Source organism: Nicotiana tabacum, chromosome 17 (assembly GCF_000715075.1).
Source record: "Nicotiana tabacum cultivar K326 chromosome 17, ASM71507v2, whole genome shotgun sequence".
Lineage (NCBI taxonomy): Eukaryota > Viridiplantae > Streptophyta > Magnoliopsida > Solanales > Solanaceae > Nicotiana > Nicotiana tabacum.
In genome coordinates, this window is record NC_134096.1 from 9,039,569 (window position 1) to 9,052,517 (window position 12,949).

Genomic DNA, 12,949 nt, shown 5'->3' on the forward strand with positions numbered 1-12,949 from the left:
CAGTTTATGAATTGAGTTGTTGCAAGGAGAACAGGTTTCTAGTATTAAATATGCAAACTATGTATTATGCCCAAGTCTAAATATATTTCTCAAGACTAACGTGATTTAGATAACAGTTACTACTAAGTACATAAAGCAATACTGGTACATGGAAAATTTGTTACAAGACCACGGAAATTGAGTAAATATTCAGAGGATTCATCACGTTTAAACTACTTTTACACGTGTAATAGCCTGTTTGGCCAAGCTTCTAAAATCAGCTTATTTTGAAAATCAGTTTGTGTTTAGCTAATTAATTTAAAAAATACTTTTGAGCAATAATTAATTTTGGGCTAAACTTTTGAAAATTGCTTCTAAGTGTATTTTTCTCAAAAGTGCTTCTAAGAAAAATACTTTTAAAGAGAAACAACTTTCTTTTTTTTGGCCCAAAAATAAACTTTGCCAAAACGGCTATAAATCTTCTACAGCCCTCCTGCTTTATTCGGGTTTCAAACCAGTTATGCTTTCACTTAGACAGAGTAAAACATCTGCCAAACGTTTTTCAACTTTTATTTACGTAACCTTAAAAAAACACTATCCCAAACAGAAAACAGGGACTGATATTTATATTCACATAAGCAATCACAATTCAAGTTTATGTTTGAAAAAGAGACCAGCCACAGTCACCACTACAATGGTCGGATTGACAGAATGATACTCGTATATAAAGATGGACAACCTAAAAATTTTAATCTCTATTGCCAAACCGATAATAGAACCATGAGAAATTTACAGTTAATATAAACTCGTTTCCACAATTGCCACAATATAGCCCTCCAAACAAAAATAATTCAACTGATATAGAGAGGTCTGTAAAAATGACTGTATAATCTCTTCCTAGGGACTTAGATACTCTATATACTACTTAACAAAAGCTACTTAAAGTTAAATTCCTACCTTCAATTCCTACCCCACCTATACCAATTAAAGGGGAAATTAGCAAAAGATCCCTTGCAAAAATATCGTTGCTCCTGACAAAACTTCTCCTACCCAGGACGTCAACTGTTAGAAAATGCCAATTTCAGAACTACTAAAATCAGTTGAAATTTTGCTTTTAAGCTACTATATTTCAGGTGCAGCAGAAACCCATGCTGTTGTGTGTTTGGCAGTTCCATTAGGCATCCCTCCACCACGATTCGGTCGCGCAGCATTGCCACCTGTGTTATCAGTTCGCTGGTATCCATCGCCCCCACCACGGTTTGATGACCAGCCGCGGTTGCCACCCCTGTTATTGTACTCAGTTCTTCCTTCGAAATCACCTCGACCGTAACCCCTGCCACCTCCATAGTTTCCTCGACCTCTTACTCCATCATTCCTGTAACCAAAACCCCTTCCGGACTGAAACCTAGCCCTGTTGTTACCTGAAAGGAGGAAGATAATTAATTCAAAAAAAAAATCGATAAATGTAAGAGAGAATGCCCCTGTGCTATAGAGAACAGAACTGATAAGATAACCGAAAACTGAAATACAAAGAACAGCTCCTGGGGCTAAAAGTTGGTTCAATTTCTTGTTCTCAGGAACTCTACCACATGTCATTTGTGCAATTTTTTCAAATTTTTCCATCAATTAACTATACAGTCATTCTCTAATTACTTCAGAAGGATAATATTAAACTTGCCTCGAGAATTTGTAGACTTTTTTTCCTCGACAACAGCTTGGCGTCCACCAATTGAAATTGGAGATGCCTGAAATATAGAGGAAAAAACTTATCAAGAAAAATGGTAGGTTGATACCAGCATAAAAATACTCAAATTATTATGATATCACTAAAATACTAATACTCTTGACTATGTAAAATCAATTTCTTCATTTTATAAGACACCTTTAAAAAGTGATTTATCAACTAAACCGGGTCTGGAAATAGTTGGGGTCTTCTATAGTTGGGGCCTTACATTGAAGAGACAATGTAAGGCCAGCGGTTAAACTTTGCTACACTTGAAGATCAGAAGGGTAATTGCATCATATAAAACTTGCAAAGAAGAAACAATAGATTCCCAAAATAGTGAAGTAAGACTAATGATGAAACCTACCTAGATAGAAGTTCATGAGACATAAAAAACATACATGAGTTGGAATACACCGTATAAAAGTGTACATAATATAAGGACTATGTAAGTTATCTTAAGCGTTTCCGGTATTAACTCAAATGCATGATGGAGATACTATTTTTCTAAGAAGAATTGAACACAAAGACTTTCACAAGGCTCATAACCAATACATTCTACATGAAATTTAGCCATTCTATATGATGGACCATTAAGGACATGTATGATGGGGCTAAGACTCGGGATAGGACAGTAGGAGGCGACTCTGAGCATTTTCCTGTTGTAATGGGGCTACACCAAGGTTCTGCGCTCAGTCCGTTCTTATTCGCCCTGGTGATGGACGCGTTAACACACCATATTCAAGGGGATGTGCCATGGTGCATGCTATTCGCCGATGACATAGTTCTAATTGACGAGTCGCGAGCCGGTGTTAACGAGAGGCTGGAGGTTTGGAGACATGCTCTTGAGTCTAAGGGTTTCAAGCTGAGCAGGACGAAGACGGAATACCTGGAGTGTAAGTTCAGCGCTGAGCCAGGGGAAGTGGGTGTGGATGTGAGGCTTGACTCGCAGGTCATCCCGAGTAGAGGCAGCTTCAAGTACCTTGGTTCGGTTATCCAGGGGGGAGGGGAGATCGACGAGGATGTCACACACCGTATTGGGGTAGGATGGATGAAGTGAAGGTTAGCATCTGGAGTCCTGTGTGACAAGAGAGTGTCACCGATACTCAAAGGTAAGTTTTATAAAGCGGTGGTTAGACCGGCCATGATGTATGGGGCTGAGTATTGGCCTGTTAAGAACTCACATATCCAGAAGATGAAAGTAGCAGAAATGAGGGTGTTGCGGTGGATGTGCAGGCACACTAAGATAGATAAGATTAGGAATGATGATATTCGGGAGAAGGTGCATGTGGCTCCCATTGATGACAAGATGCTGGAAGCGAGGCTTAGATGGTTCGAACATGTTCAGAGGAGAAGCCCAGATGCTCTGGTAAGGAGGTATGAGCAGCTGGTTACGGAGGGCACGAGAAGAGGTAGAGGGCGGCCTAAAAAGTATTGGGGAGAGGTGATCAGGCAGGATATGACGAGGCTCCAGATTTCCGAGGACATGACACTTGATAGTAAGATGTGGAGGTCGAGTATAAGAGTTGTAGGTTAGGAGGTAGTTGAGTCGTGCCTTACTTCGTAACATGGTGGGACTAGCCATGTAGGTTTTTTTTTTTTCCTAAGATAACTAGTGGGAATGTTGTGGCTTACTATTTCTCTTTTCAGTGCAGGTCCTATTTACTAGCTATCACTTTTGCTTTACATCTTTCTTCTAGATTTCATGAGGTTCCTATTTTCTTATGACTATTGTGGTAATACTAATATTTACTAATATTGTCTCCCTTTACTTTGCATCTTTCTTCTGAATTTCATGGTGTTCCTATTTATCCTATGATTGTTGTTGTGATACTAATATTGTCTCCCTTTTTGCCTCTTTTTGCCTCTTTTGTCTTTTTGTTTTTTTGAGCCGAGGGTCTTTCAGAAACAGCCTCTCTACTCCTTCGGGATAGGGGTAAGGTTTGCGTACACACTACTCTCCCCAGACCCCATTAGTGGAATTTTACTGGGTTGTTGTTGTTGTTGTTGTTTGATGGACCACTAAAGAATTAAAAAGGGATAATTTGGTCTCTCCGAAGAATCCCAAACATTTCATCTTCTACAAGGATTCATCACAGCAATTGAAATTGTAGGGAAATCTGATAAAGCTTTATCGAAATACAGTGCAGATTAAGTATGCCAAGTCGCAATTTGCCTAGACCTGGCATTTCAGATAGCTATGAATAAATTAGCTAAGACGGTAAGCCACAATAATCTTAATCGGCATTAAAAATAAATTTTATCAATGATTCTCAAAACAATAAAATTGTTAGACTAATAAACTAGACATGATATATAGAGAACGAAATTGAAGATACCTCAATAGCTTTTTGCACAGCACTTGCCACCTCAAATTCCACAAAACCGAACGAAAATCCCTGCTGCTGTCATCCGCCAATTACAATTGTTTACAGAATCAGCGAGCGCCCAAAAAAAGAAATCCATTAACCAACAATTTACTCTGCTTTTTCCTTAATTAGTTAGAATGATAGGGCAAACCACATACTCTGTTTCTGACTTGAATGCCTCCAGTCTTGATAGGCCCAAACTTCTTGAACTCATCTGCAAGTAACGCCACAGTTGCACTCATAGGCAAGCCTTTTATGTAGATTGAGTAGCCTTCAGTTGCTGGAAGCAGTTAAAAGCGAACATATGAATAGATATCAAATATATTAGCAGCAAGACAATTAAAAAGAGATGCACCCTCCGTCCTAATTTTATGTGGCGGTGTTTGACTCGACATGAAGTTTAAGAAAGAAAGGAAGACTTCTGAAACTTGTGGTCTAAAACAGACCATAGATATTTGTGTGGTTGTAAATTAATTCATTAAGGGTAAAGTAGGAATTCTAAAGATAAATTGTTTCTAAATAAGGAAAATTGACATTCTTTTTAGGACTGACTAAAAAGGAAAGAGTGTCACATAAATTGGGACGAAGGGAGTAGAAAATGGGAGCACAATAGCATAGTTGCATGCCTTCTCCCTCTTGGTTATTCGCGTCATTAACAGAATCTACGCTGAAAGCTGGGCCATCAGTCGCTGTTATAGGAGGTTGATTCACTTGCTCAACGCTCTTTGCCGTAGGCTTCCGATGAGCAGGTGCGGAAGGAGGGGAGAAACTGGCAGCACTTTCCTTGAGATGCATGACCTGAAAAAATATTGCAAATTGTTTTAACTTAATAAAGGTCCATCATACCCCTCCCCCCTCCAAAAATCTCTTATGTATAAACGGTAAACCTTCAAAATTTTGTTCAACCCTTCACAAATAAACATGCAGAAGCATTAGGCTTCTGTTTTTTTTTTTTTTTGGGGGGGGGGGAGGGGGGAACAAACTTACAATTGAAGCATATGACTTCTTAGGAGCATCTTCACTTTTGATGTTAGATTCAACTGCTATTTGAGAGTCGTCTTGCATTTCATCAACAACCTCAGCGACAGGAACTTCCTCTTCGACAGGCATGTCACCATTCTCAGGTGGGTTGTAAACTTCTCCCTCATTAGCTTCCTCCACTGATGGTGAGCTCTGCTCAGAATTGTGATTCTGCTGCACCGGAGGGGGATCTGCAACAAATAGAAAACACTCACTTCAATGCTCAGTTCCAATTTAAGGTCACGATCAAACAAAAAAATAACCTATCAGCTTATATTACCTTGTTCAGGAGTCACAGGAGCCACCGCATTAGTTGCCGGGACCTCGGTAGTAACATGCTGATTGACACTGTCTCCATATCGAAACATGTCATTCAGAACAAAGTATCCTCGGTCTTGTGGTGCTAGGAAGAAAGTTTGAGAGAAATTCCGGACCACGTTGTCGTTCCCAGCCAATAGTCCAGTCACAAGGACATGCACTCCCCCATTGTAGGATTCTTGCGCATCCACAGATATAATCTCCGCTCTGAAGTCCCCATAGTTTAGTGAGAGTATCTTATCATTGATTGCCTGTGTGTGTGACATCAAACAAAAGAAAATGACAGGCTTTAGAATCTTAAACTCAAAACTTACCACAGAGAACAAGCACAGTGGCAAAGTAAACTGTCAACTCCATCTCGTTCTTATAATGAAACATGAGTAGATCAAGGTTTGACAACTTTCAAAGTCTTGGAAAAGATGATAATTCTATATTCCCAAAACCCTGCACTGGCAATCTTCGCATGCCTCCACGTCACAGCATTTAACATAGCCATGACTAACCGCTTAAGTGCAGAACGTAAAATCAATTCAACAACTGTTAAAATTTGAAGCCCATACATCGCCTTTATTGTAAAAAATTTGCAGCTAGCCAAATAGAAACAAAGACACAGTGCTATAATCATAAACAGCACGTAGTTTGGACACAATGGAGGAATGTTTCACAAACTACGTTAAAATCCCAGGAGAAGGACACAAGAAAGATCGCAACTGCAAAACCCTATTTCTCAATTCCAAACTAGTTGTGGTCAATTATATGACTCATCATTATCTACTTTGTTCCATTTGGACATGTTTCATTCCAATACTTACTTAATAATTTATCTTTTAAGACAAAGTAAGGGCTCTTTATCACTAGAAGTTCTTCCCGGCACTTAATAAATTTATCTTTAAAAACAAATTAGGGACTCTTAAGACTAGAAAATCTTTACTTTTTCTCTACCTAACATACAAAATCTCTAAACAAACTAAGGGTCATTTCGTTTGTCAACAATTTATAATAGGATTATAATGTGGGGATCATAATACAACAATTAAATGATGACGAAATTATTACTGGATAAACTTTTATTGGTATATTCGGCACATAATATAAAACATGTGTTAGGTTTTACACTAGATAAACATCGATAAACTTTTACTTTTAAGTTTAAATTGGGGGAGAAAAGTGTTATCTCAGATAGAGTGTGGTATAAAAATAATATCACAATTTCGGTATAAACAATCCCGGGATAGCTTACACTGGAATCTAAGTTCAACCAAAAGCATTTGAATAATATAATCACACATTTTATCCCGGGATTATTATCCCACATCCTCATAACCAAACGACCCCTAAAAGACAAGGAAAATACAGGTTAGTTCAGTAGCTTACTTGCATTGTAGTCGTGATGCTCATCGACCCATCATCTTCAGGTCGTCCAAGCTTGCTTATCTCTTGATAAAACCTAAATACCAGTCCGGGCGAATGGTGCAGTATATGATAATACTGCTGCACAAAAGCATTTGCAACCTATACCCAAAAGAAAAACAAAAAATCAACCCAAATTCAGTATCCAACTAACCCCCAAAAACAGAACTGAGCTCAGAAAATGAAAAACAAAATCACAAAAAAAGGTGTGTGATGTCAAAATACGCACAACTTGAGCAGAGACGGATTGTTGTGCTACTGCCGCCGCTGCAGTCTCCATATGCCTTAAAATGAAAAGGCAACAAAATTATACGATCAAAAATCAAAACCCTAAGTAAGGGATAGAACAGAATTATAGCACGTAAAAATAAATATAGAAAAACAAAAGAATGAGGAACTTGTACCTGGATATATGTGGTGTTAGGCCCTCAAGTTCTCTGTTTTGCTTATTTCTCTCTGTTTCTCTGCTATGGAAGTGGGAAGGGGTTGTATTTCTAGGGTTTTGCAGAGGAGAGAGGTGGATCTCGGGAAAAGGGTTTATTTGCTTGGCATTTTTTCACTTCTTTTTTCTTTTCTCTTTTTTTAACTCTTGTATCTTTTTTTTTTACTTTTTGCTAGGTTGAAAATTGAGCAATTTTCTTCCTTGTTTTTTTTGGTTTAACCATACTGTTATTATTACCAAATCAATATGATATTTATTTTTATTAATAACGGAGCAAATTCCCAATGCCCATTCTTTACTTGGTTTTCATTTTTTCTAAGCCAAAGAAAGAGTAAAATAATCATTAAAAGGTCTTTGGATATTCGAATTTGGAAGTTACTTTCGACCTCGCAACATTTCTTTTATATATGAAACAATTAAAGGAAACATATAATAGTAAGTACTTCTTTAGTTTTAATCAAATGTACAAGGTTCTAGCCTGAAGGATAAAATCACATTTGTTGCGCAGGTTTAGATTTAGTCGGGCTTTAATGCAAACCTAATTCTTTGATACGATGTCACATTTGTTAGAGAGTGCTTTATTCATTCTTAATTAAGGGTCCAGGGTTCTAGTCCTGAGTATGAAATCGTCTTTGTTGAGAAGCATTTTACCTCCCAACATGGGACTTCCCTGCGCGAATTTAGATTTAGTCAAGCCCCAATGCAAATCTCATTTCTTCGTATGATATCGCTTTTGTTAGAAAATGTTTTAACCTAATATCAGACTGCGCATATTGAAAACCACAAAAAAATACAGTAATATGATATCCTTATTACTATATGATTTTGAAAGCAATTCTTGTTCAGTTTCAACCACATTTAAGACTTTGCATCTCTGAAAAACCCGAAAATTCAAAAAATTCGAGATTTAAAAACTCTACTTTTATTAGTTTGGTTTGGTATTTAGATTTAATAACTCGATATAATTAACTTGTTAATTAGAAAATCCGATCCAAGTCGGACCCATAGTCCCATATACTCCCCTATCTCATGATATCCTTATTGAGTGCACAATTCATCAGCACTTCAGCAAAGTAGCTTAAATGCAACAATGCCATAATATTTATTTATTCACAAGAAGAACTTTGACTTAGAAAACACCAACAGAGTATAGTCTCTAAAATGCAGTCATTGGAGTTTTACACCTATGCTGGCAGGCGAACCATCGTTTGACCTTGTATGACACTGCAAATCAAATAAAGAAATATTTGTCAGATGAATTACACGTCACTGTTCATAAAAATATCCGATACAACATATTAAAATACACTGATAGTGTCAAATATTTTTATGTTGTCATTATATACAAGTTAAATCGTTGTCTAATTCAAAGTGTATGGACTCAAAGAAATAGTTGTATTACAATTTACAAGGCTCACCTCTTCACATAATAATAACAGAAATCGGCCAAAACGAATGTTTGAACGACTTCGGCTAAAATGATCATTGGTATCCACAAGAAACCCCCTCCAGTCAAAGACAAATATGAACCTGCTGTATCATAGACCTGCATATGTATACATACAAATATAGACTTGAGACGAATTTAGAATTTTAAGTTTATGAATATGACGTGTCATTAAACTCACCAATAGTGTGACAATAGGTGCCAACAAAGTATTAAGTTACATATTTTAGAGTTTTTAAACACACACACATGATTTGCGAAAGCAATGAGTGCAATTGCATCCGACTCAGGTTATAAGCTTTGGACTAACTCAAGAGCCGTTTGTGCAATACTTGTTTCGCGAAATATGTTTGGAGTCCATTCTCAAAAGAAGAATGGTTTTGGGAGAGTTGAAATTTGAACAAATTGCTGTATTTAGTTCAAAAAGTCATAATCTACAATAGTAATACCCCAAAACTAACCTTAATGATCCAATGAGCACAACTGAAGAATCTTGAAACGCCCAACGCAAACACATAATGAGCTGTGAATGGCTCAATAATCTGAAATACAACAATAGGTACTTCATTCGGGAAAGAACACGTGAACTAAGAGTATGTTTGGTATAGCGGAAGTCATTTTTTCGGAAAATATTTTCCTTGAAGATGTTTTCAGATGTTTGATTGGTAGTGAAAAATATAATTGAGAAGAAAAAAATGAGTAATAATATTAGTGAATCGGAGAATGTTTTGATGAAACATTAGAGTAATGACAGATATGTACCTTGACGTTCTGCATCAAGCGAAGTTGAGGCAGCACCGAGACACCTTCTATATATGTAGCAAAAGCCCAAAGTATACTGATAATAAGATTATTTGTCCGCGGATGGATAAAGAAGGCTATCACGAGACAAGGTACTATCTGTGGAGAAAATAGCAATGATCTAAAAAGCAATGTCATGACTCTATGAAGGAATTTTACTTTCACATAAATCACTTCCAACGGATACTTCACAACTATATCTTTGCATAAAAGCAGCTAGAGTAAATTTATCGAGATCAAGGTAGTCAGGATCAGGGGCGAAGCTACGTGTAAATAAAGGTCATCCAATTGAATTCCTTTGGCTTTATACCATGCAAATAGAGTATATTGCAGAAAGCTTATCAAGCATATGCACTCCCAAAATAGAACACTCAAACTCCCTAGCCAACTAACCACTTGAGTAAAGAAATCTACTACCTAACCGTTAGGTGCAACATGTAGGCAGGGGCGGATCTATAACTTTTAGCCTATACCTGGATTTATCTGTGTAGAACCCATTAAAATTGTTGAAAATATTGAACTATGAATCCATAACTCTGATCCATAACTCAAACAAAGTGATGAATTCAATGGTTGAAACTTAAGTCCTGAACCAATAGAGTTAAAATTCTGAATCCGCCCCGGCATGTAAGTATGGCCAAACTGACAACTTTTAATTAGGGACTTCCAAATATAGTAATATGAGAATGTCAGTTGTGAATTTAACACTTATCAATGTTAAGTTCATAGTCTGAACAAAGAACTGATGGAATTCTTGTAGTGTTGTGTGCTACATCATTGTCGACTACTGATCAACCAAAAATCTGTAACGAACTTCCATCCTGTCCTCGCTCACTACGCGCCTGAATATTTTTTATCACAATACTTTAGACGACCACGCAGAAATTCACCCTATATGACCAGAAGTGGCAACTTTGAGAAATCCTGCAATTATCAAGTTTGAATAGGCATATTATTTCCCAAATAGCTTAGTAGCTTTTTCTCTAAGTATGAAGAAAAGACCTTACACTACAAGGGTTAGTTTGTGGATCAGCTAATAATTGGGAAGACATCTCTCGCAAGCAGTTCTAACAAGGGGACTCAACAAAATCAAGATTGTCAAAGTGATTCAACAACTTACACATCTATAAAATTCCTTGTTTATACCCTATTCACACAGTATAATTTTCCAATAAAGGGATTCAATTGAAACTCCTTCGGACTATGTAGTTTCGCCCCTACTCCCATGTTTACTATGTGTGTGGTGTTGTACATGGACATAATCCTACTTATATTAGAAGCATGTGTCCTAATAAGCAGAGACGAAACCGAAATTTGAAGTTTATGATTTTGAACTTGCCACATAACTTATAGTCGTTTAATTATTGGGTTCGCAACCTAATGCTCTAGCTCCGCTCCTGCTAATAAGTTTAGAATCAATAAAGGGATTAACAGACAACCTGAGTTTTACTTCAACAACAAATATAAGAGAAAAAAGCCCAAAAGGGTGACTTACCACAACATATTTCTTCATATTATCCAAATCTGCCATGTAGGATGACTTCAACTTGTACTTCATCATATAAATAAGCCAGAATGTTGCCACAAGAGTGACAAGGTCTAGCAAAGTATGAATATCTCCTTCAACTTGAAGGCTACAATATAATCTTACAAATAAAAATATTGCTGTAAGCTGTTGAGTCTTCAATGAAAGGCCTAATTACAGCACCAACACAAAAATGTTAGAAGATTAATGTTAGAAAGAGAAAATTAAACCTATTGTTATATATTTTTCTCTAGAAAAAAAATTTCCCTTCACCAACCAAACCAAACACCGGGAAAGTTTTTCAAGAAAACATTTTCCATGGAAAACCACTTCCATCGCACCAAACACACCCTTAAGGGAAGGAAATTCATGAGAAACTTTTATCTAACACTCTCTAAAATTTAAAAACTATTTCAAATGGACTAAAAAAAAAAGTCTTTTCCTATTTTTCAAGAAAAACATTTTTTTGGTGTTTGGTAATAAGGCTGTAATGTGATCTCGGGCTTTTATATCCAGATTGAAACTGGACTTAAACTTCTTTGGATCCTGCTCAGCAGGCTTTCATTTCACTTTCACTTTCATATCAGGAACGTCCACTTGGACTTTCCAAAATCCTTGTTCCTGGCCTATATTCACATAAGAATAAGACGTTCAACTCCTTAAAACACGTGTAATTAGAATCTATCATATAAGTGGATTAGGGAAATGCCTTTTGTAATGCTAGAGAAGAAAAGTGAACAAAAGGGACAAATTATAAGTATGTAGAAGTACCAGAGCAAGTCTTGAGTGTGGACAACTTGTAAATCAAAACCAAGATACCAACAAAATGAGCAAATTCAGCCAAAACAAAGAAGTGGTTGTGTTCATGTATAAGGAGTTTGAGAGTGACCAAAAGTGTTAGCACTGTGAATACGCCCAAGAATGTCTTCACTTTGTTGGACTGCTTTCGTACCCTTGAAAAAAGCTTCTGCAATGTCTTTTGGACTCCCTTCTGACCCATCTCTCTCTGCTTTTCCTTATTCTTCTCTAATCAACATACAATATATATACAGCTATATATATATATATATATATATATATATATAAATTAATGTCAGCTTTAGATGGAGGTTGGTAGTGTTAATGACCAGAGTGAAAACTAAAGGAGATTAGGATTTAAAATCAGTAAGTAAAGTTGTTTCCGCGTAAGTCACATGTTCGAGCAACTTATCATGATAGATCGACTGCATCACACTTGGGGCAAATGTAATGTTGAACGACGGTATAATTGAACTTATAACTTTTGATGCAAGATACAATTTTATATATCAAAAATTATTACAATTGTAAAAATAATAGATATAAATCAATAACTTAAAAAATATAACGGGTTTAATTCTAAAAATTTAAAAATTATACTCATAAGACTTAAATTGAGAATCCGTCTTTTAAGTGTTGTCCGACGTGAATATAAAGTGCTTTGTGCCCCTCAATACCTTTTAATACTTAAGATATTACTAACTATCTATTTGTTTCCGGTGTGGTTTGAAGCTTGAATATAGGAGGATTGTTATAGGCACCCAAATTGCTAAAACTAATTAATTTGAGTTCTCATATTGCAGATAGATCAAGACCAAGGCACAATTACATGTGCCGGTGAAAACGAGTAGATAACTGATTAATTAATCAAAATACGTGTAAACAAGTACATATGCAACATAAACAAATTTAATTAAAATTAGTATTTTTTACACGAAATATAAAATTATGTAACATCACTAAACCTTTAATAAATATTAAATTTTAATCTTATAATTTTGAAATATAAGTTTAGATCTATTGAAATTAAATCTTTAATCTGCATCACCACATCAAATACGCTATTGTATTAAAAAAAATGGAGTTGATAGTAGGGTCGGTGGTTGACGTAGCAAAC

The 12,949-nt window shown here is 36.3% G+C and overlaps 2 protein-coding genes across 3 annotated transcripts; both read right to left on the bottom strand.

The window, feature by feature from the left end:
* Positions 1-707: 707 nt before the first annotated feature.
* Positions 708-7,394, bottom strand: LOC107774881 (nuclear transport factor 2). 2 transcript variants are annotated; one of them, XM_016594537.2, is made up of 10 exons: positions 7,224-7,394; positions 7,049-7,103; positions 6,784-6,921; positions 5,372-5,660; positions 5,059-5,282; positions 4,698-4,869; positions 4,230-4,351; positions 4,042-4,104; positions 1,658-1,724; positions 708-1,400 (listed from the first exon to the last, which is right to left on the bottom strand). In XM_016594537.2, exons 2-10 carry the CDS (start codon positions 7,097-7,099, stop codon positions 1,102-1,104), a joined length of 1,425 nt encoding a protein of 474 aa, XP_016450023.2. In that variant the 5' UTR covers positions 7,100-7,103; positions 7,224-7,394; the 3' UTR covers positions 708-1,101. The 2 variants fall into 2 exon arrangements, with proteins under 2 accessions (XP_016450023.2, XP_016450024.2); XM_016594538.2 differs by having other exon boundaries at positions 4,042-4,107.
* Positions 7,395-8,347: 953 nt separating this feature from the next.
* Positions 8,348-12,085, bottom strand: LOC107774883 (uncharacterized). Its single transcript, XM_016594540.2, has 6 exons — positions 11,806-12,085; positions 11,005-11,204; positions 9,471-9,608; positions 9,170-9,250; positions 8,680-8,807; positions 8,348-8,485 (listed from the first exon to the last, which is right to left on the bottom strand). The coding sequence occupies exons 1-6, from the start codon at positions 12,032-12,034 to the stop codon at positions 8,446-8,448; spliced, it is 816 nt and encodes a 271-aa protein (XP_016450026.2). The 5' UTR covers positions 12,035-12,085; the 3' UTR covers positions 8,348-8,445.
* Between the last annotated feature and the right edge of the window lie 864 nt (positions 12,086-12,949).